The sequence below is a fragment of the Carassius gibelio genome, chromosome B15, assembly GCF_023724105.1.
Source record: "Carassius gibelio isolate Cgi1373 ecotype wild population from Czech Republic chromosome B15, carGib1.2-hapl.c, whole genome shotgun sequence".
NCBI lineage: Eukaryota > Metazoa > Chordata > Actinopteri > Cypriniformes > Cyprinidae > Carassius > Carassius gibelio.
The window spans coordinates 22514499-22538577 of NC_068410.1; the positions used below are offsets into that span (position 1 = coordinate 22514499).

At 38.5% G+C, this 24079-nt stretch overlaps 1 protein-coding gene across 2 annotated transcripts in view; it reads right to left on the reverse strand.

The window, feature by feature from the left end:
• Positions 1-311: 311 nt before the first annotated feature.
• rsrc1 (arginine/serine-rich coiled-coil 1) overlaps positions 312-24079 on the reverse strand; it is a 137281-nt gene continuing 113513 nt past the window's right edge. For both annotated transcript variants that reach the window (XM_052577179.1, XM_052577178.1), the window contains exons 7-10: positions 20922-20984; positions 5372-5478; positions 3803-3913; positions 312-770 (exon numbers count right to left, since the gene is read on the reverse strand). In XM_052577179.1, coding sequence (XP_052433139.1) covers positions 678-770; positions 3803-3913; positions 5372-5478; positions 20922-20984 — 374 coding nt within the window. In that variant the 3' untranslated portion in view covers positions 312-677. The remainder of the gene's footprint in view (positions 771-3802; positions 3914-5371; positions 5479-20921; positions 20985-24079) is intronic.

The following is a 24079-nucleotide window of genomic DNA, read 5'->3' on the forward strand; positions in this document are numbered from 1 at the left end:
CAACTGTAGTGATGGCCCTGAATATCTGTATTAAGAGAGGAAAAATAAATTTGTCTGTAGTCTGCTGCAGACTTGATTATTAATAAAGAATGCTGTTTGCAATAAAAACCACCCTAAATACACAATGAGTTCATAGCTTTATTCTGGGATCTCTGACATGTAGCAGGTTTCACTTCACTTCCCTCAAGCTCACTCACTAAAGTCTGGTTATTAAACACAGTAGAACATTAAAAATGACAAACCGAGACCGTACAGTGACTCCTCAAAAGGTTTTCACAGAGCTGTCCTTTAAAAACATTATGACTACAAGGTTTAATCAAGATTTACAACAATCATTTATTTAGAAAAAGGAAAAACAGAATAACAACAGCAACAACACAGCCCAACACACACTAAACACACCTGTCACTCATGTTGATGAGAAGGATGTCTGCGCAAGCTTAAAAAAGGGACACATTTTTATGTAAATCACGGCTAAACCTTAATATTAATAATATCGGTTAGTATGATGTAAAATAAACAAACAAAAGAAGAATCAGAATAAGCCGAAGCTGAAATGTGATCTGGAATCATATTTCCCATAGACTCCAGCAGGTGGAGCAGCAGCTCCTGTCTGCGACGCGCTGGAATGACGGAGAACTGGAGCGAGTCCACAGGTCTGAGGAAGCTGGATCGGGTCAGCACACTGGACTCCCCATGAGCCTCTCCTGACGCAGAGAGATCAGTCTGTTCAACCACAAGCTCTCTGCCTCCTCTTTATCCACCAAGAGCTGCAGGAGAGCGAGAGAGACGCTTTACTTCAGTGTCCATCACAGAGCATCACTACAGGAACACTGTGCCAACCTCAGAGCTCAGAGTCTCAGAACAGTCTCCTCTCAGACTTTTTGTCAGAGGAATGAACATTTTGCTTTAATGTATTGTATTTTTTTTATAAATTTTTTGGTAACACTTTCAGTTAGGAAACATATTCACTATTAACAAGATGCTTAATAGCATGCATATTATTAACATACTTATACAACACACAGCTTATACTGCACAACTATATTATATATTTTTATATTTTTTATTTGTTAATTCTTAATGCCTACCAGCATCTATGGCTATTTTAATGGCAATATCAATATTTACAACAACAACTGACAACAAACTCCCATCAAAATAACAACAGTATCACTTTAGTTTAAGAATCACTTTTCACTATTAACTAGCTGCTCATTAGCATTCATTACTATTATATTGGCTGTTTATTAGCACTTATAAAGCACATATTAATGCCTTATTCAGCTTGAGCATATTTTAGATCCCTTAATGCACTCCAAACATACTGACATACATACAACTGACTATTGATAAGCAGCAAATTAAGAGTTTGAGGCAAAAGCCATAGTTAATGCACACACAAACACACACACACACACACACTGAAGTGATTGCAGGGAAAGTTGTTAGACTGATTTCTTCATTAGGCAGAACAACAGAAAATACACTTTTGCCAGTGCTGTTCTGATTATTTGGGATGATGCATATTTGCTCTAAAATCGCTTGATCAAATGATTTCTCTTTCTTTACTACATGATGAAATCAGTTCACTTCAGTTTACTTCACTATGATTCTTAGCTATTTAAGAGAATACACTGAAGACAAATGTAATGATTGAAGTGTACGGAGGATCTTGTTTTTTTAAGAACCTTATATTGGATTAGAAATACAAAAAAATACACGGGATATTATTACAGTAAAGCGTGTGATGGCCTTCTGTGCAGTACAAGTGAACGCTACAGAGTCCTCCTACAGACAGTGAAGTGAGCTGTTATTGAGATCAGATCATCTGTGACTGTCTGCATGAGCGCCATTTCACGTTCCCTCCTCGTTCACTCCACTGGAGGAAGCCCGGATTTGGCCTGATGCTATAGATCTGAAACGCAAGTAAACCTTTTGAAACAAATCTTTCCTATTGGTTTCTAATGGATTCCAAGCCTGCGCTCTAATTGTCTGGGTTGGCTTAATATAGGACAATCACAGCTGCGATTAGATTTGGAGCAAGTGTAAATGGTATTGCATCATAAACACATCAGACAGGGTAATACGCGCGGTTGATTCGGATGTCAGCGTAAAGGGAGAATTTGAGTGATTCCCACATTAGTTGTGCTTATGAGTTCCTTAAGTTTGGAAGTTCCGGATTCTTCTCCAACACTCATCACTCATTTCCTTCATCCAAAAAACACGAGAGGCACCAAATCAAATCTAGGCTTTGGAAAGACTGATCGCTTCCATCGCGCCGCGTGCGTATTATAAGCGTGTCATTTACATCGGGTTAGGGTCCGCCCGTAGCGTTCATTCAGGCTCTGTTTTCCTGGGAAACACGTGCACATGTAGCACTAATAGACTGAGGGTGTATGTCGCCCGCTTCCTCATGCCTTTTCCTTTCGTAGGCGATTCAGCGACACGACAACCAGCCTCCTCTGACTCCTAACGCACCTAGCGAAGCGCGGGTAACGAGTTTGAAATTACAGTAGATACAGTAAGTGGTGGTGGCTAAATGATTGAATCATTACTGGTGATCAGGGCTCTCTCGCCTTGGGCATATTGCTGCAATAGATCAGCCTGTCGAGCTCATCTGCATCAGTCACACCTAACCCAGTTTGCCGAGCGAGAGAGATGGAGCACGCTTTCGTAGGAAATTCTGTCTGCCAATATTACTGAGGCTGCATAAGAAGGGCCCTGAGTGGGTTGTCAAGAAGTGCAGCTTCAGAAATAGGCAATTTCTACAAGGGTGGGAGAGGAGAATTATTGATTGGAGGCCTTTTGGGAGGCTTCGGTGTAACTTCGGATGCTGGGCCCGCGACACCAGAGTCTTATTTGATGTCTGTTGTGAATAATACATACTATTTTTCTTAGAAAGAATTAGAGAGGTTCACGAGGCGGAGCGATTCGCCAATTTGGTATGATTTATAAACCGTTTTCCTCTTTGGCCTCAAAGTATCAATACTTTATAGAATACTTTGTTATCTAGATAAGGACATTCAATAGACTTCTATTCTTTTAGTATTTATGTTATAAATACTAGGACCTAACCTAAAGCCTAACAGAAACATTCTGCATTTTTACAATTATCAATACTTTATATGGGTTTTGTTCACAATTTAGTTTGGGGACCGGTTCTCAATATTAACAAACTACTAACTAACTTTTGCATCAATAAACTCCATAAGTTATTATTAGTTAGTAAGGTAGTTGTTATGTTTAGGTATTAGCTACCATGGTTCTTTTTTAATAAAGCTATAATCCCTGTGGTGTACAGTAATTTTATAACAGCTGAGGTGATGTTAGGCACGAAACGGTTATAAATTCACTGTAAACAACGGCTTCATGGGGATTATTGCTTTATAAAATGGTTATTCCATATATGTAACAAGGTTTCACAAAATAAAACAAAGCAAATAAAATGTAATGATATTAATAAAGACAGTATTCTTCCGCCAAAAAAATTAGTTCCTCTTAAACTGCTGTGGTTGCAACAAAGTGGTTGCCGAGCAACACACAGAAGTAAACAAAGGTGTGTGTTTGTACAAAAGCTTCAAACGTGGCTCAGCCAATCAGAATCAAGGAACAGAATTATCCGTTTTAAGTACTACATAAACAGCCAATATGCTAGTTATATGCATGCTATTTAACAGAACTGGAAACTGAAGTGTTACCTTGTTTTGACAAATTAAGATGCCCCCTATATCTTTGTACAAATATGTTGCAAAAATCTGGTGAAGTAGGAACACACACACACACACACACACACTCTTACGTTAGGGTGAGCCAGAGCGTTGCTGTCATTGTACATGATGGAGGTGGGCAGAAGGGCAGCTTCCTCTTTTATAGCCTCTGCCTCTTTCTTGATCTCTGAAACATCAGTCACCTACAAATAAAAACTTGTGTTATTTACAAAACCCTTAGGAAATCACACAGAGAACTCATCTTTCCACCATTTCACACATGCACCTCATTCATAATATTCAGATCCACACCCCACTTTGCATGAGGAGTTGTTTAATTAAAGAGAAATGCCTCACTCCTTTATCTTACCCTTGAGATCCATTCTTGTTTGCTGCTATAAATAGTCATAAATTAGACCCTTAAAGCAGGGCTCTTCAGCTCCAGTGTCCTGCAGACTTCAATTTCTACCATCATGAAACACACCGTCTGTACTGGGATTCTGAACACCCTGAATAGTTTGGTTAGGGATAGTTCTCCCAAAAATAAAAATAAAAATCTCTCATTAATTACTTACCTCGTGTTATTCAAAAACCCTTATGACTTTCTTTCCTTCTGTGGAACATGAAAGAGGATATTTAGAGAATGCTTACCACCATTCCTCAAAATATCTTCTTTAGTGTTCCTCAGAAGAAAGAAACGCATACATGTTTGTCACGACATGAACTTTCATTCACGGCTGAACTATGCCTTTGATTGCTGCTGTTTTAGACACCCCCTTCAGTAACACATTATTATCAAGTGTGTGTCATTAGTAAGTTGCAGACATTGAGTGATCCTTGCACCTTGTTTCAGATTCTAATAAGGCTCTTTCTGGATTTGAAGAAAGTGATTTCAGTGAACTATTTTTTGAGTAAAGGTAAGGTATATAAAGCTGCTTAAAAGGTTCTTCACAGCGATGCAATAGAAGAAGCATTCAGTCAAATGTTCTTTAAAGAACCATCTCTTTCTGACCTTTTTATAATCTGAAGAACCTTCTTTTGCCACAAAGAACCTTTTGTGTAACAGAAAGGTTTTTCAGACGTTACAGTTTCTTAAAGGAAACATTTTTTCAGTGGCATCACTTGTGAAGCACATTTAATTTTAAGAATGTATATGGAATGGAATTTATTGAAAAATGTAATGTGCATGGATCTATGTATTTGTGTTTGTCAGAAGAATGGCGTCAGTGTCTGCTTCTTCCTTCATTCAGAACTAAACGTGGAGATGTTAAGTGCTGGTCTGTCTCCAGTGCATCGCTGAAGTCTGTACAGACAGACCTGAGTCCTGAGAGCCGTTCCTCTGGTGCAATCGATCATACGGACTCAGTTCAACTGTCACCTTTTGTCTCAGACCACAGAGATCTGTGAGCATTTGTTAGTAATCTAATTTGAGCGGTGAATGTGAACGCTCTCCAGTAATGCTCTCCTCGGGCGGCCGGACGCTTTTCAAGAGGACAGGTGCCACAGACCAAACGAGATATAATGGCAATCATTTCATTTGCAGACAAACGGAAAGTAACTCGGCGCAACGAAATCAAATAAAAGAATATATATATATATATCTATATACAGTATGAGAAGCAAGGCAAAGAGAATAGAGAGGGAGAGAGGCAGAGATGTACCTTGGTGCTATCCCGAGATGATTTGAAAGCCTGAGGAACAAAGGAGTCGCTCTCAATGGCCTCGATATCCTTTATCCTCCTCACCTGCTCGGCCAGAGACATTTCCTCTGGAGGAACAAAACACAGAGCGGGGAATGGACAGATGAGAGGTCAGCGGGGCGGGTCAGACGGTCACAAACCACAGAAACAGAAAAACATCATGCGGATCGCTTCATCTCTTAGCGTATAACAGCGTCAGTCTGCTGGACACTGTTGAGTCCACATTACAGCAGCTGTGTCCTGATCCCATCACCTTCTCTTCAGCTTCAGTGTGTCTCCAGCTAAACAACAGCATACTCTCCAAACAAGCAAGAACACACGGTACATAGCACACAAGGAAAATGACTGGTCTCTGTTGTTTAAGTGCCCTCTGTAGTTTGAACACTGCAGTTCGAAGACGGACGGAAATGACCGTGCTACACAGGAAAAAAGATGACTTGGAAAACAAGACAAGTTCAGAGGAAGTAGCTTGAAGGCTTTAGGATTGAATAGTCAGAATAATGTTGGTCCAAGAAGATGATATTAGCATGATATGTACAGTATATGTGGATTTGTAATTATAGTCTGCATGATTCCTAAATGATGATCCTCTTTACTCCCAATTGTGATGAATATCAGAGTAAAATGAATGTAGGGTGAAAATAAGAAAAAGTCGGTCACACTTTATTTTAAGGTACATTTCTCCTCACTAACTATGACTTTTGCCTTATTAGCTGCTTATTAATAGTCAGTAAGGTAGTTGTTAAGTTCAGATATTGAGCAGGATTAGGGATGTGGAATATGATCATGCAGAATATGTGCTTTTTAAACACTAATAAACATTCAATATGTTCAAATAATGTTAATGACAAACTAGATAATAGTGAAAGCTGTACCTATTCTGGTATTTGCTGTATATTGAAACACTGTCTCCCATTAATATGTTTTAGTCCAGCTACAGGCTGTCCTTCGTTAATGCCCTCTGGTGGTTGAGCTTATTAATATCACACTAAAACCTTTTATACCTTAAATGATGGCTGATTTCAATATTCCTCACTCTACAGGCTTTTGTCAGATTACTCTACTAACTCTAACCTTACAGTCTAGTAACACTCTAATGAGAGTGAGTAGAATGTCTGACAATTAAAAGAAAAGAAAATGTGTTTAGAATTCCATAATCAATCCAGTCATGTAAAGAGATCAAAGGTTTTAGAATATCAGCAATTTCAAGGAGGTTTAGAAATAAAAGTAATACATTCTAAAGCCCATTAAACAGATCTTCTGTTGACTTCATATGCAATGATCTCACTCCACACATTTATTCAGCAGATAAAGACCTAATGTGATACTGCTCAGTACTATTACTTATAAATAAACTTGTTGCTCCATATTAACTTCTTGTTTACTGAACTATAAACTGAGATTACCTACAGCCTCAGCTGTGCTGTTATTCACAACATCAGCGCTGCGGTTTGAAAACATTAAACACAATGCATTACTGATACTCAGATTCACCCACAATTTAATCTCTCTCCACACATATGCATGAAAATGCTCAGAAACAAACACTATTAGGTAGGAATCATGCTCTCGCGCTCACACACACACACACACACACACACACACACAGATCCCTGCGCTAATGAGAGGAATTAATTTAATCCATTAACTGCCAGGGAGGAACTGTCACAACACATCTTCTCGCTCTGCTCGTTTAATGAATAAATGAATATTTGCTCTGGTTTTCTCTCTGTTAGCAGAAACTCTCTCTCTCTCTCTCTCTCTCTCTCACACACACACACACACAGACTTTGACTTATCATACGGCTTATGAACATAACTTAAACACTGTAGCGCAGTCATTCTTTCAGGCAAACCGTTGAAAACGTCCACAGAGACACATTGTAATGAATATCTAGCTTCATTAAAGTAACATCCATATGCACATAGATTTCTTTACTGTAACACACACATAATAAAAACACAAATGTGTGTCAATGTTAACAAAAACAAACCTGCAATAAAATGAGCCCGAACATTGTCAGGCATGTGTCCACACACACTGATAACAGTTTGCCTTCTCCAAACCACACACACTTGAGCACGAGGCGAAACGGAGGCGCAATATCCTCTAGGAGCCTACAGACCGTCCTTAAGATGACAGCAGTCCACTGGCTCTCAATCACACACTTATTACTGCTCCTGTGTGTGTGTGTGTGTGTGTGTGTGCACTGATCGTCTTAATGACCGATACACACACACAAACACACAAGCCCACCCAGATACATCAGTGACAACCTATCCTTGGCCCGGAATTCCATTAATGCCTCATACTTTTTGACAAACACATTATTGGTAGATAAAATGACTTCCATATGCTGTTTGTCAGATGTCAGTGAGGAAAGATATGTATTTCATAGGAAAATCTCAAATAATGGACTTTGAGAGAGGGGCCCGTGCCGAGCAGCGAGCAGAAAATCGATAGCGCTGTCTGAGAGACACGATCAGCACAAGGCCAGGTCAAAGATGACATTTAATATTGACACATTATCCACAAAATTAATTTAGAGTCCATTGTCGCCGCGTTACACAAGCTTTATAGCAGTCTTAACCACAGACCGAGAGAGATACGATGACATGGTTCTGCTCATCTGAAGCAGGTTTGGTCTTTCCCTGCCCTCCTGAAGGACTAAACGGACCCTGCTCAGTGAATTTTATTAAACGTGAATGAACGCGGAGATTAACATGTGTGCAGAAACAGCAATCCAGCATCATCAAACGCTCATAATACTCTCTCTTAATAACAGTTTCTCCAGTCACAAGTCAAACGAAAGCTCCTCTTCGGCAAAACCACAAGAGGGCGATGTTCAACAACTCAAGGTCCAGCACCCAAACTCACAGTGCCTGATTAATACCCATAATTGAATGCCTTACTTCCATGAGCTAAATTAGAGCGGCTCTCATCACTGATGGAATAATTAAAGCAGTAGCTGCCCATCATCAGGTGGTCGTCTCAAACGACAAGACCTAATGATGGCACTGCACTGATTGAGAATGAGAAGTGTGTTGAGACGAGTGTGTGAGAGGGAAAAACACTACACTACAATACATGGAAAAACCTGCGGAGCACTCTCATGCAGCTGTGTTTATGTGTTTGTTAGAAATAATCAGTGCTCAGTGCTTCTCAACCTTTCTGACTCCAAGACCCCCATTGTTCACAACAATATTTCCAAGACTTTTCCAGTTTTTCATGATGCATGATGATTTTTATATATTAGGTGGCCTTAACTACTATGTACTTGCATTTAAATGAATCATTTGGTACAATGCACTTATTGTGTACATACGTGTTTTTATATTGTACTTGTATTATTTTATAAAACCTATGTAATTACATTTGTGATTACATTTATAATTACACTGTTACCCCACTGTTAAACCTACCCACACCACCAAACCTGTCCCTAACTTTACCCTCAATATCAGCAGAAGTGTTTTGTAATACAATATAAACACATTAATTACACTGTACTGATGTTTATATGTAAGCACGTAGTAGTGAAGGCCACCTTAAATAAAGTGTGACCATTTTTTTCAACCTAGTTTCTACCTGATAAAAGATTTTGCAGCTTGGCGTAATTAGAAAAAATAAATTCATCATAAAAATGTGAAGTATTTTATTAAATTTACATGACATTTCCAAGTCTTGAAATCATATTTTCAAGGGGACAGTATTTGTAAAAAAAATAAATAAATAAAAGAAAAAAGGAAATTAAATAAATACACAATAAAACTAAATTGATTAATTACAAATAAATACAATTGTAATAAAATGAAACAAACAAACGAAGCACAATAGCATTCTTGTTTTAAGTTGTTCTAGCTTACTTTAATTCTTGTATTTTGTTTTTATATCAACTTGAGGATCTATAAAATAAAAGCACTTCCATATCAACATATTTCGATCTACATGCACTCACAATCAGGCAAAACGTTGAGCTAACTGTTAAACACACAAGGACACTGCCTCTATGGTAAACCGTTGGGAATCCAGCCCCCATCTCAGCATCAGGATAAGATATGTAATTCAATCCTCAATTCAGCCCCGTCTCTGTGGATAGATTTATTTATTTATTTCTGGCACGGCTAATTGATAGAAATTAAGCCATTAATCAAGCCACTAGCCATCATTCAGGCCAAAGAAGATGAATACAAACTTTCATAATAACCACCTTCCCCATTTTAGACCTCATTAGCATTAATTTTTAATGCAATTATGCTATTCTTTTACGCTGAGCTCATAAATTACGACTCTTTTGTTGCCGACTGGCCTTGTAAAAGCCGGGCTAATGCTTTGTAGTCTGATCTTTAAGGCAATTACTGGCTTCTTCAGTCTTTTATCTCCCTGCATTTCCAATAACCTTCCATCTAATGATTTATCTGGGCAAACCCCTGACACGCATCCGACTCGCCCCTCTTCCATTAACACTGTCTTTATTTATCTAGGAAGATCTGGTGTCTAAATAAAGATCCTCTCCCGAAGAACGCCGCTCCACTTTGTGCGAGTGCTACAGACGACGTGAAGAGAAAACGCTGTTTCCATCGCAAATAGAAGCCTAGATGAAAGGTCACTGCTTTAACTTAATTAAACGTGTGACAGCAAAACCTGACATTCATTCCTTTTAAATACAGCATGTCAGTCTGATACACTCGAGACATTTGAGCGTCAGCTCGTCCGAGCTACAAAACAACTATCTGAAACACTGAACAATTTCCATCGGCAAGGCCAGAACTGACTAGATTACACACAAACTGTAATCCATTCCTGATCCCAAATTACATGAACAATATTGAAGTAACGTAATCCATTACATTAGATATTTTAGGTTACATGATCAGACTACTGTTTAAAATACTTTTAACATAAACCGTTAACAAAATTGATTTAAATAGGACAATATAGTACCATATTGATATTAAAATGCAAAGAAAATAAATTCCATTCGTTGTTATCAACAACATAAAGTGAATTAAGAATTACATTTGGTCAAGGTTTGTGAATTTAATGAAAAGCTAAGTCATAAAATGTTAAATGAAAATAAATCGCTTTAATCAAAATAAATCACGTACTAAAAATGAAATATTTTGTTTACTTGGATGTCATGTAGGCATTTTAGAAAGAAAAAAGATTAAATGTATTAATATATGCAATCAAGTAATCAATAAAAAACATAATTGTCGTCTGTTTATGAGTATTTTAAAATGTCCAGGCTAGCGAAGGCATGAAAACACATCGAGCCGCTGGTCAAGTAATAGTTCTTGACTGCATTGACATGCAAAGCTGATTCGAACGCTGAAAATGCATCAAGTGCATAATGAGCAGCTATTAGCAGAATTGATTTGCTGATTTCAATTGATAGTTACCCGACCAAAGTGGCATGTCAATATTTGCTAACTAACTAATACCCTCTAGTCTCTCTGCTTTGACAAATGAGATCTCAGTGAACAAAGAGAGTTTGCACTCATGGCCAGCGTCTTCCACTAGTAACATGCACCCGATCCATGTTTGGAGCACATCGCGCTTCACATAGGGCCAAATAAAAAGCTTCTGCAGCAATCTGATATGGACCGCACTTGATATGGGTCATCTACAAGTGGATTGAGACTCACTTGCTCCATGTTAGCTCATGCCAGATGCCGTTAATGTCCCTAAGGGTCCGAAGCGGTGTGTGAGAGACAGAAACAGAGGAAAGCATGCTCTGGAATCTAGTTGGACTTAGCTTTATAGGACATAGGATTTCCTCAAGAACAGCCACTCTAAGAGATGATGTACGATCAGCTCATGAAGAAAGTTTGCAGGTAGATTTTCCTGCTGAACAGCACCAATTTGCAGCAATTTGGGTGAAGTCATCAAGCATATGCAGCATTATTGGTTTGTGGAGGTTTTATCAATATCATTGATTTCTGGAGCTTTCAGCAGGAATTACAACGGCTGTAGATATATTTGATGTTTGATGCCTAATACAAAAGGTATATTAAATCGACATTATCTAAAAAAGCAATTAGCATTTCTGTGTAAACTAGGGTCCGCAGTGAGGAAAACACAGACGAAATCCTGGAATCCAGCCACAAAACTGATATAATGCGGAATGTCATGGAATGTGTCAAGTTTTGGATGAATTGATCAAAAATAGAATTTAGAAATGTAGAATTTGAGAAAACATCAAATGAATTTTGAGAATATGTAAAACATTTATTTGATAGGGGCCTACAATTTTAAGGAAACTTTTGATATTGTGTTGATAAATTGCAAGAGTTTCATGATTCCGACTAATTAGATGTGCTTTTTGATTACATGAAAAAAAAATTAATTTAACAAATAAAACCAGAAAAAAAAGAGATTTAAAAAAAAAAAAATTGGGGGGGAGCAATGCAGCATTGCAGCATGTAATCAACCATTCTCCACTGCAACACAATACTGCAGAGATGCAGTGAATAACAGTACAAAAGTAAAAAAAAAAATAAAAATAATAAATGATCAATATGTGATGATCAAATGGCATGTAAAGCAGTCATTGTCTCTAACCAGGGGACAGCGTCAGAGCTGGCTCTTCTCTGAATGTGGCATGAATAGCATACGCTCAAAGCTCACTTCAGTTCATTAGGGTGTTGAATTGATCATGTCTGTCTATCATGTCGTCTTCAGTGCAGTGACTGGCTGATTAACTGTCAGTGTCATAATGCTGAACCTCTCATTCCTGCAACTGGTCCACAAATCAGAAAATGTTTATTTTCATTTAACTCTCTTTTCTTCTCTCAGGGTTTCCACTGTCATGGGAAACCTGGATATATGAGGTAGCCTAACTTTAAAGGGCTCATATGATGTGATTTCAAGTTTTCCTTTCTCTTTGGAGTGTTAAAAGTTGTTCATGAATAAATATTTAAACCACTAAAGTTGCAAGGACTAAAGTCTCAAACCCAAAGAGATATTCTTTATAAAAGTTAAGACTCATCCACTCTCTCCTAAAACGCCTCGTTTAAACACTCCCCACATCTCTACGTCACTGTGTCAGGGTTTTGCACTGTCACCTTTTTTATGTTTGTTTCTTGTGTCTAGTTTTCAGCACATGGCCTTGTTATTTTCTCGGCCATGTGCTCCTTTAGCCCCTCCTCCTTGTTTCCTCTTTACCACACCCTCTTGTTAGCCTAGTTGCTCTAATTGTGCTCACCTGTCCCTCATGTATTTTCCTCCATATTTATGGTGCACCTAACCTTTTGTGTTTGCTGGTCTGTTGTCATTCTCACCCCCTATGTGTCTGTGTGTTGCTGCCCCCTCTGTTGCCCCAGTATTCTGCCAGTTGTTTCCTGAAGCCTTCCCAGTGGCCTTCCCTAGCTGTTCTGTTTATTGTGTTCCTGTTGTGGTATCTGTTGTGCACTTCACTACCTCTTGTATCAGTCTTGTCAATAAAACCTTGTTATCTCACTGCAATTGGGTCCTCCTTCCCAGATCCCTGACACACTGTTTGGGGGGGATTTGCATAACACCGCCCAAATGTTCATGCAAAGAAAGGTTTATCTTTGTTTGATTTTCATAAATTGATTTTTAAACTTCTCAAAAGTGTCTTCAAAAACAGATATACATTGTAACAGTACTATATATTCTTTTCAGGCACCAGTTTCTTGTCACATTCAAATTATTAGCTGTAATATTATTGTGTTGCCATTAGATGCCTGTACAGCCCTATGTAGCTATCCCTAGTAGCACATAATTTGCACATGAATCACACATTAATTTTATTAAATTCGGATTTGGATATATGTTTAGATATTATCAATGGCTACTTTTTGTATTCATCCTTTTTTTTTTCTATATTTTTGTTGTTGTTGTTTGTTGTTGCTTGAAACAAAAGCTTGATTTAAAGTGTCAGTTATCACATTATTATTTCAGTCAAACCTATAAAACCCTTTGTTACCCCAAACTACATATAAGAGTCTGATCAGTGGCATAAAAGTAATCATTGCAGCTATTTAATCCTTTGCTACTCATTAACACGTGAACTTCTTTAAATAACGCACCGCTCTGCCCTCTATGTGAATGATGCTGTTCCCATTAAGTGCTGTTAGAAGTGATTTAATTGATTCAGCATTTCGACACCTCCGTAAGGATGCATTAAACTCGACAACGTGGTTTAATAAAGGATGTATTGATCTTGAGAATTAGCAAATTTTAATAAACCAATATTTTTTAATTGGCTGTTAAAGTTTATATGGGAATATTACATGACACACTGATCAATGCTGTGGAGCAAAAACGCACACCTTTCAGACAAATCTAGTAATTTTGTGGTTATGTCAAGCTCTAAAATATTTTCAAGGGTAGAACATGTGCGTATTGTAAAAATCCTTCTCCAGTAAATCCCAAACAACTGGAAAAGTCATGGTGCCTTTAAATAATGTTGTGAACACTGGGGGCCACAAAGGTTTACATGCACTTTACAAGTTTGATTTTATGCAGACTAATGCAATAATTTATCAAGTTGAAATGTCGTGTAAACACTAGTTAAAGTAAGGCTAACAGACATCAAACGCACTTGTCAATCAGACAACAGTTGCTTTTGGTGTGTGTGCATGCTTCAAAGGATGAAGGCAACACAAGCAATGCCTCGTATCAGTCCATATCATACCACGCGATTCTAGCTTTACCATGCAAAAACCTGTAAAACTGCACAGGAAAACAAAAGCAGATGGATGTTGCTTAATGCCAATGGTGGCCTACCGTACATTAACATTAGTTCCTGCTCAAACAGACGTATCCATGATTTATAACAAAATCATTCTTTCGTGCAGATAATTTACAGTTCTTGTCATTGCAAATACAAATGCATAATGGGAAGCATCATCTGTGAGGTTCCCGTCATGATGTCAGAACTGAGCCGTAACACAAATACGACCCATAATGACAAAGGAAAGCTCTGTTTACTGCGTGTGTGAGAGAAACAGCACAAACGTCACAGTAACATCAACACAAGGATGAAGAGAATAGAGGAATGTGGAAAATACAGCAGTCTCAGCTCTTCCTGGTCAGAGGCTCTGTCAAACATCTCTTTAATTAAGGAAACACCCAACCAACTAACTACGTAACTGGAGTTAGCCGTATGATGTAATCAGACTTAAACGCAGACTAAGAGGCTTTCCATTCATGAGACCGAAGCCTAATGCTACGACAGTAACTCTCCTTCATTCTTATCCACCAGACAAACAAATCCCATTCACAGATATGTGTGATCAGCATTATTTCTCAGCGCTGTAGTGTATCTCAGACGGTGGTTTCCACATAATTGACTGCAGAGAAGGTCACTGTCACAATGCAGGTGGACTCATTTGGCTAATTAAGAACAGTGCCCCGGTGACCTCTGTCTGGGGCAAATAACCTCACAGTATTTAAAACCCTGCACTCTGCTTTATTGAGACAAATAAGAAAGTCTGACTTCATTGTTAGTGAGATTTGACTGTTGATGCTCCTGTTATTACTAGGGCAGCGGATTGATTTATGAAAAAAACTAATTAATCACAGTGATATTACATGCACATAACAGAAGAAAAAATTACACTAACACTAATATTCATGGGAAAACAACATAAAAACTGCATCTTTGCTAAGTATGAATGAGGGCCAACATCACTGATAGTTATACTCATAGGTGGAGCGTGTGTAAGGCATAGCCTTCCCTTGGCCATGGGGACCTGGGGCAAACAAATCAAATCTATCACGTCTGTTGCTAACAAAGTGAAAATGAGAAGACAGTGCCGATTGTGGCATCAAATTAAGATCTGCTCAAGTTGCACCCCATTACATTTTTAGATGTTTTTACAGTGTTGAGTCATTTAACCAATCACACACAATTCTGTTGAGTTTAGGAATGCTGTGGCCAATCAGAGGCGTTCAGATGAGGCACCGCTGAAACTCATCAGTTTTGACGAGTGCGTTCTCCGCAAATTCTCTCATTAACAACAAAGCGCTGATGCATGTACAGTACAATGGACACAAGAGATTAATTTCACAGTGCATGCAGCTTCAGTGATTATAACAATGTTTTTTATTTTGTGAGTGCTTAAACCCGCGATAGATCAAAATTAGCGATAATGTCACTTTCTATACATAATTTATTCGCTGTCGAATAACAGTGGAAAGGAAACGTTATATAGCCTAATTTTCAATTTCTAATGTATTTTTGAAATGGTAATCACTTCACTTTGAAATACAAAGTCAGTACCATTAAACATTTTATTACTCTACATGACACCCATGTCTGGTTGTTGCCTAAAAAGATGGGTTTATGATGTTTAATACATTTGGATGCTTTTAGCCTTACCCTGGAGTTGGTTCACCCTCCGCCTATAGATATTGTAATATTACTTTACTGTAATATTTTATTAACGTGTTTGTTTGTTTATTTGGTTTTTATTTAATAGTTTTTTTGGAATTATAGACATTCAACATTACAGCCTACCTGAAAGTCACATTTTCTTTTATTTTCAAATTACAGCATGAACATAATTTCTACTATAACCGGATAATTTAAAGCAGAGAACTACAAACAATATACACAAAGCCATTATGATAAAATCACATTTATCTCTACATTAACATTTATTTCCTGGATTTATTTTCACAACAAATACTGCACATTTTTTCATTTGCGCATCGATTCTCTTGATACAATGTCAGCATCAAAAAAAATGTGTGAGAAAACATGTAAGAAGACTTTAGCAGAGTAACATGATAAAGCAATTGCATTAACATATATTTTTATACTTATTACACACACAAATGAAAGTGTTTCCCAGTCCTAAATCAATAGTGTTCACATTTGTAAACAGACCAGTCCACACACTTTTTTACAGCAGAAGTTAGCCTGCAATAGATCCAGCAACGACACATATTGTGTATTATAATAAGAGCATATCATAGACTTTCTGAGTGTAACACTCTGGTCACATTGATTGATGGAGCTCAGACAATTGGTGCCCGATCGACCACAGAGTGACCCGTCAGACACCCCATCAGTGAGGCTCTGTTCCCGGTGTGTGTCTGAGACCACCAGTCCCGACTTGATGAGGTGCAAACGACCCAACCACACACATGCAACGCTCAACACTCCACCCCGAGGATTTCCTCCCTGTCCCACAACATAAACACATACACACTTGCTCACATTACACACACCAACACACCTTCTCACATATCAGCATATGACAATCTAACAGTCTAGTAATGAGCACCGCTTAATAAAGTCACTCCGAGAGGCCTCTGAGTGTGTGTGTGTGTGTGTGTGTGTGTGTGTGTGTGTGTGGGCCACCCTCATGCTCAATACTCTAAAACACCATGTTCAACACAACACACACAAACAGCTGTTAACAGAACTAGCAAACCTCTATCAGCACATTTCAAACTGTATAACTGCATATTCAAATAAGCAGAATAATCCTTTACAAAAGACAAGTTTTATAGAAATTATGTGTGAGCAAAATGCATTATTGCCGACTATTGACTAGTGTTTGTTAGAATTATTAATAATAAACATTCATTTTTTCACTCATTACTTTTTAACTTTATTATGCAGGTAATTAAAAAACAAGTTGCTACATCTGAACTTTCACTCAAGTAAAATTGAAACCGAGTATTTAACCGGACAGAGTAATATTTTACTAGGGAATCTGTACTTCTACTCAAGCACTCAATCTGTGTACCATGTCTACTATTTCATCCCTGTTTATCTTCATCAACAAGTGCATGGCTCTTAGGCAATCCAGGATCTTCTCAATGATGCTACACGTTCATTTGAGAATGAGGTTTCTAATATATGATTGGGCTGCAGTGATATTAGGGAACGGTGCATATTTTTAATAGAATATGAAAAGGTAAACAACAAACAAAACTGACTTCTATCATTTAAATGTCCAGTGCGAGGAATGGGTCTCAATCATCCATTATTTCAATCCATGCAGACACTGGCTTACTATGTCTAAATATTTAGCGTCAATACAGGAGAACAAAGGATTGCACAGAGTGCCATTTTTTTCTTTAAGTTAAACTCACTTGGGAGAAGCCAGAGAGAGAGAGAGAGAGAGAGAGAGAGAGAGAGAGAGAGAGAGAGAGAGAGAGAGAGAGAGAGAGAGAGAGAGAGGGAGAGAGAGAGAGAGAAACTTTAAATGTGCAGTGATAAAAAATCAATAAAACAGTAATTGCTTGGCATATGATTGCATGGGAAACAAATTATAAGGAGGAGGCTGATGTCCGGGCGGATTAGGTGTTTTGGGTTCAGTGGACCGGTCGACGGAAAAGGTCTCCGTGTGATAATTAAATCTTCTCACTCTGATTTTCTGCCAATTTTATTTCCCCTGGGTCTACAATACTAATTCACTGCTTATAAGCCAGGCATAACTAATCACTGGAGTACAGAATATGCTCTGCTCTGGATGAGAGAGAGATCTGCAGACACATTTTATTTCAAATATTACAGTTACATTGGGCTTGCAGTGATGAATGAGCTCAGAAATATACCTTGATTGTACACAATAAACATCCACAAACGAATAGCTTGTTTGCAAACTAATAACTAGTAAGTGCTCCTTAAAGGGAAATAGAAATGTAAAAGGAACAGGAGTTGCACTCACTGCTTCATATTAAGTGCCATTCAAGAGATTGGGTTCTTCAGCACACTGCAAAAAATCACATTTTGTCAGACAAACGTTGACTGAACTACAGTACTGAGTATAGAAAACGTGACAATACACAAAAATACCTCATGCTCTATTCCTTTTCTATTGTATTCTATCTATTTTCTTTTTATTTATTATTTAAAAAGCCCTTGCTACGTGTACTGTGTTAAGCTAACTGAGACTTGTTTCAGCACTTGTATATCATTGCTCTTTAGTTGTTTTTGATTGCAGATTGAAGTCGCTTTGGATAAAATCATCTGCTCAATGACTAAATGTAAATGTTCTCACTGGTCCGTTATGCGCTAACCCTAATAATCAATTAATGTGTGTTAAACTTGAAAGGTGTGCTGAACTAAACATCTACAGTTTGAAGTTAGTTTGCTGAATTGATCAAGAGACCGATGCTGATTGTCCAGAACAGATATTCTGAAGGCCACGATATTATATAAAAGAGTGAAATAAGTAGACAGCTCAAGATGATACAAGAAAACTGAAATACAATGTGGTGTCAAACCAACAAAGAGCCAGTTTTCCCCTGTGGACACTCCGAGTCCTTCTCAAACACCATGTAGAAAAGCTCTAAGAGACAGGGAAGAGTGTATTTCAAAGCTGATCCTTTAAATACAAGCTGAAGTCATGACAATTAAATCATTTAGGCCGGCACGAGCCCCACTCAGCAGGCTCCAGTCCAAGGGTCAACTGCCTGTAGACCCTCATTTACACAGCATTTGTATTCATGATGAGAGAGCGCTAAATATTTAACAACAGTCTTTCAGGAGATACTACTGTTGAGCTCGCAGGTCAAATCATTTTGATTTCTAAAGAGATTACCTTAATCTAGATTTACCCATCTATATCTGACACAACAAAAATCTGGATATTGCAATGACAATAATAACATTAGAAATGCTACGAGATAATATTGCTCTGATATTTCCTTCTCCGAGGGAGTTGTTCAGAAATATTTAAAGGTGATAATATGTATATGCCCTTTCACTATACACACAACCTTTTATGCAATAACTCCAAAATTCACATCATTTAAATCTTGGCACATGGGAAAGTCTAAATTAACAAACCATTCCATGCAACTTCCACCTGAAACAATACTAATGAAGCAATAATTATCCTATCTATGCACCATTTACCAGACATTCTATAATACATCAAGCCTCTAATTAAGTTTACAGGGGAGATTCAATAAAATGCAGCAAATGTATCTGATTAAACGGAGCTCTCTGTTGGTCATTGATCGTCCTCTGTCCTATTGACTGTCTGATTGTCTCTCATGCACACACGGGTTTGTTCAGCTCTCCGGCAGACAGCTCTTGTGAATGACAACACAGCTTGTTATATTCAGATTAGAAATTAATGGATAGAGGGGGCAGTCTGTGTGTGTGTGTGTAGGGGCGTTAAATTCCATCTAAATGTTTAATGGTGGTATCATTCTCTAATATGGTCACACACAGAGAGGTTCACACCTGTAAAGGTGACCCGCGCGACACAGCATAATTAAGAAAAAGTCTTCCGCTTTTCCATGGTGAAAGAGCAAGCTGCTCTAATGATACGGGTTAAACGCTGTTAAACGGCTCATTAAAATATATGATCTGCATGAACACGGACAGAATGCAGGTCTGCGTCAGAGAAAACAGTTACAGACTGAAAGATATTCAACAATGATCTGAATCTGTATAAGATAATTAAACTAAACAAAAAAAAACACAGTTGTCATCTAAAAAATAGGGCTATCAATTTAACCTGTTAATTAAGTGATTAACTATTAAAAAATAATTTTTTAAGTTATTATTACCTGACCTGTATGTCACGTTATATTGCATTGCATTGCTGTTTAATATTATGCTTCAGACTTTTGATGTAGTCTATGAGAATGCTGTTATATGGCCTTAAATACAAGATGAGGAAAAACATGAGTTTTTCATGTCAAATGTTTTACAATGTCACACGAGCATAAGTATTGTTTTTCCCCAAAATCTGCATGATTTCTGATGTGATTTTATGCAGCAGTTTAATAAAGAAGCCAGTTTTTGCTCAATTTGACAAGAGAAAATAGTTCTAATCCAAGCCAAAGTAGAACTGTTGTGTGGCTCCAAACAACACAGAGTGGTGTTTCATTAAAGAATGAATAAAATGTTTTGTAATGAATCAAGTGAGTCAATGATTCAGAAAACTGATGAGTCACTTTCTTTGTTTCTGAATGAAGCAGCTGTTTGGATAAATTGGTTGAATGAATGATTCAACAACTCATATTAAGACAGTGACTTACCGCCACCAACTGGCAGATTTAGTTTCATATTTAAAGTATCATTTCATAATATAATATAATATAATATAATATAATATAATATAATATATGCAAATTTAAAAAAGTTAATCTCTCATAATTATTTATGCAATAGCAATTAGACGTTAAACGTATTCATGGTGTCTGTAAACAGTCAGTGTAAATACACATAATGGCCACTTCAAATGCAGCTTATTGATTAAATTATGATTTTTACACTTATACATTTACAGCTGTCTGGCATAACTTTATTTGTATAATCAACAATTTACACTGGACTTTTGCGAGTCATTACGTGAAATTTGGGATAGACTGGATTTTGCCCACAAACAATGGTAAATATGATAATATACAATGAGAATAAATAAATTAAACAAATACAAATCTAATGCTAGAAAAAATTGCCTCATATTAATAATGCCAATTTGTGACTTTCTAAGCTGACAGTTCAAACTTTTTTTCCCTCAAGCAATAAAAAGTGTTTATATCAGAATATCAAAAGCTCACCTTCCTCCTTTGTCTTGTCTTCTTTCATACTCTCCTTTGCTTTCAGTGCTTCATCAGTTTTAGCTGTAATAAGAAAAAAGCACAATCCAATATTAGTAATAAGTTATAAACAGCCCATTTAATATATGATTAAGAAGTCTTTTATGCTTTAGTTTCTCTCTGCATATGTATACTTCTCCCAGTTTGCAAATCTTAAGCACATACTTATCAAATAATTTTTCAGCGAGCTAATTAAAAGCCTGAGAGAAATCCTTACATGGTGGAAACAGTTTGTGTACAAGTCTTATAGCAATTCATTTAGTCTGTTGACTCGCTTCTCTCCTGCCCTCCAAATAATGAAGACGTTAGCCAAGATGAAGACATATAGTGAGCAGTGAAGGGGGACTATCAATACAGCCTGTAAATTAATTACACCTCTGTTCCCGCACGTAATTTATTCTAAAGCGTTCATGTCTCCCAGGAGCAATTTGCCTTTATTGCTGTTTCACTCGCTGATGAGAGGAGTCATGCAAAATTGAGTCCCTCATAACATTACCTTCTATGAGTTTCAACTTTCAAGTGAAAGGAGAGGGCAGGGTAATCACAGTCATTAAGACCAGCAAATTGTACAGTTTGCCGTGTTTAATCTAAGTTCAAGTGGATAATGTGATTGTTTGAGTGTGGTTTGTTTGAGTGGACATTAGAAAAATGCATGATGTGGTCAGCAGGCTGAAATCTAATAACCCTCTCTTTCGGTCTACCAATTTCATGAGAAATAATAATAACAACCATTTTAACAAATCACTTCAAATTAACTCAGTATATATTAGAATGCTCTCTTTCACAATAGCACTCCACAAGTCTTTTCAGCATGCATATTTTACTCTTCTCCAAGTTCAGTTTATCTCTCTGCTCATAAACAAAAGCAGTAAATGACTTTTTCAATGGTGTGGCTTGACTGTACATGCCAGTACAAACAGAAAGTGAATGGAAATAGCGCTCACTTGAGCGCAAGCACAATCAGATGTGCGCACTTTGCTGTGTGTGAGAATTTTCCCCAATACTCCTGTGATGGTATTGCAGTCAGTGTGACTTATTAAAGATATAATTTGGTAAACATTTCAAGGAAATTTCAACATGCAGTGAAGTGTTGGGCCACCACTCGCCATCAAAACAGCTTTAGCCAGCCGGCACACATATTTCTGCAACTGACACGCCGCCAGACCATGGATGCCTCTAGTTAACTGGGCTCATACTCCAACGAGGCACTGTAGGCCCAAGGAAGAGTATGCTAGGATAATAATGCCAATTATCCATTTAGAAAGTCTCTGCTTCATGACCGGGTGTCCATTAGAGTGACCACCAAAGCAAACAAAGAGTTGTTCTAACTGCCTAAATTGAGCGGAACGCTCAATGAGACTTTCAGAGCCCTAACTGGGCACAGTAAACTTAAGTGTTGGAAGCGCATAGAGGTTGATAACCTGTGCTCTGAATGGAGTCGAAAGCACCTTAGTTATATAACCATGCCTTGGTTTCAGGACGACCTTGGAGTTGCCAGGCCCAAACTCCAGGCAATAAGGGCTTATAGAAAGTGCCTGCAATTACCTTACTCGCTTGAACAATGCTAACGTTAGAAGCAGAGCAGTTTTAAATGACAGGGACCGAAGGTCAATGGACTGCAATGGTTTGAATTGAGCACCCTTCAGGGCCCTCAGAACAGTGGGCAGGTCCCATGTAAGGACAAGTGAGAGGCCAGGGCAGATTAAGCCTCCTTCCTCCTCTCAAAAAATGAACAATGAGGTTGATCCTGCCGACCGATTGGCCCATTATAGGGGCATTAGAAGCTGCTATTGCTGGCACATAGACCTTGAGCATGGATGGAGAGCATCTCTTATCCAACAGCTCCTGCAGAAGGACAGTATCACCAAAACGTCACAAGTGAGTGGGTCCTCGCCGCGGTTTGATCACCAGACAGAGAACGCTGACCATTTAAGTGCATAGAGGTGTCTTGTCATCAGAGCCCTAACCTGAGAATGGGTGTTTAATACACACTCTAGGAGACTAACATTCTCCTGTCTAGTGTCCACAGGTGCAGGGATCACAGCTCTGGCCAGGGGCACCATATCGTCCTGTTCATCTGGGAGAGGAGATCTTGCCTCAGGGGAATAGGCCAGGTGGCTGCTATTAGCTCTGCCAACCAATGCTGGTTTCCCCAGAGTGGGGCCATCACGAGCACTTCGCATTTCTGTTCCCTGATCTGCCTGATTATCTGTGGAATCAAGGCAACCGGGGGGAACGCGTAGAGAAGGAGGTTGGGTCAGTTGTGGGCCAACCTTGGATAAATATATTTTAGGGCAGTCAGAATTGTCTTCTGAGCTGAAGAAGTCTACTTCCACACTGCCAAAGACTTCCCAAATTTTCGGAACTGTCTGCGGATCAAGCATCCACTACTCTGAGGCGACTTTGATTCATGCAACATATCTGCTCCACAGTTCAATATGCCCAGAATGTGACTGCTCTCAGCGAGCACAGGTTTAGCTGGGCCCATTCCAAGAGGCACTCTACTAGTACAAGGAGCGGCTTAAAGGACAGTACCCCCTGGCGATTTTTGTAGGACACTACTGTCATGCTGTCTGAACGGACCAAGCCATGATGTCCCCTGAGGTCTGGTAGGAAGGTTTAACAGGCCCAACATACTACCAACATTTTGAGGTAGTTAAATTTAAAATAAAATGAAATTTATGCAGTTTACCTAACATGTGTTCCCTGGGAATCAAACCCACAACCGTGCGCTGCTAACACAATGCTCTAAAACTGAGCCACAGGAACACTATGTGGCCGAACGTTGTCTTCCCTTAGCACAGAGCTCCCCAAACTGTTCGAAGCATCTGTTGAAACCACCTTCCTACTGTAGACTATTCCCATGGTAATTCCCTGTTCCATCCATTGAGTGTTCATCCAGGGGATCAGGGTTGTTACACAGGCCTGATCTACCCCGATTATGAGGTGTCCCTGATGCCACACGTGGGATGGCACCCTTGGTTTCAGCCATTGCTGGAGGGGGTTTAAGCCTCTTGAGGGGGTGAAAGGCACCAACCTTGAAGGAGGCAGGGAGCCGCTGAATGCTCACTTATGCTCACCTTTCTTTTTCATTTGAGCTGAGTTGAATACTATTCCCA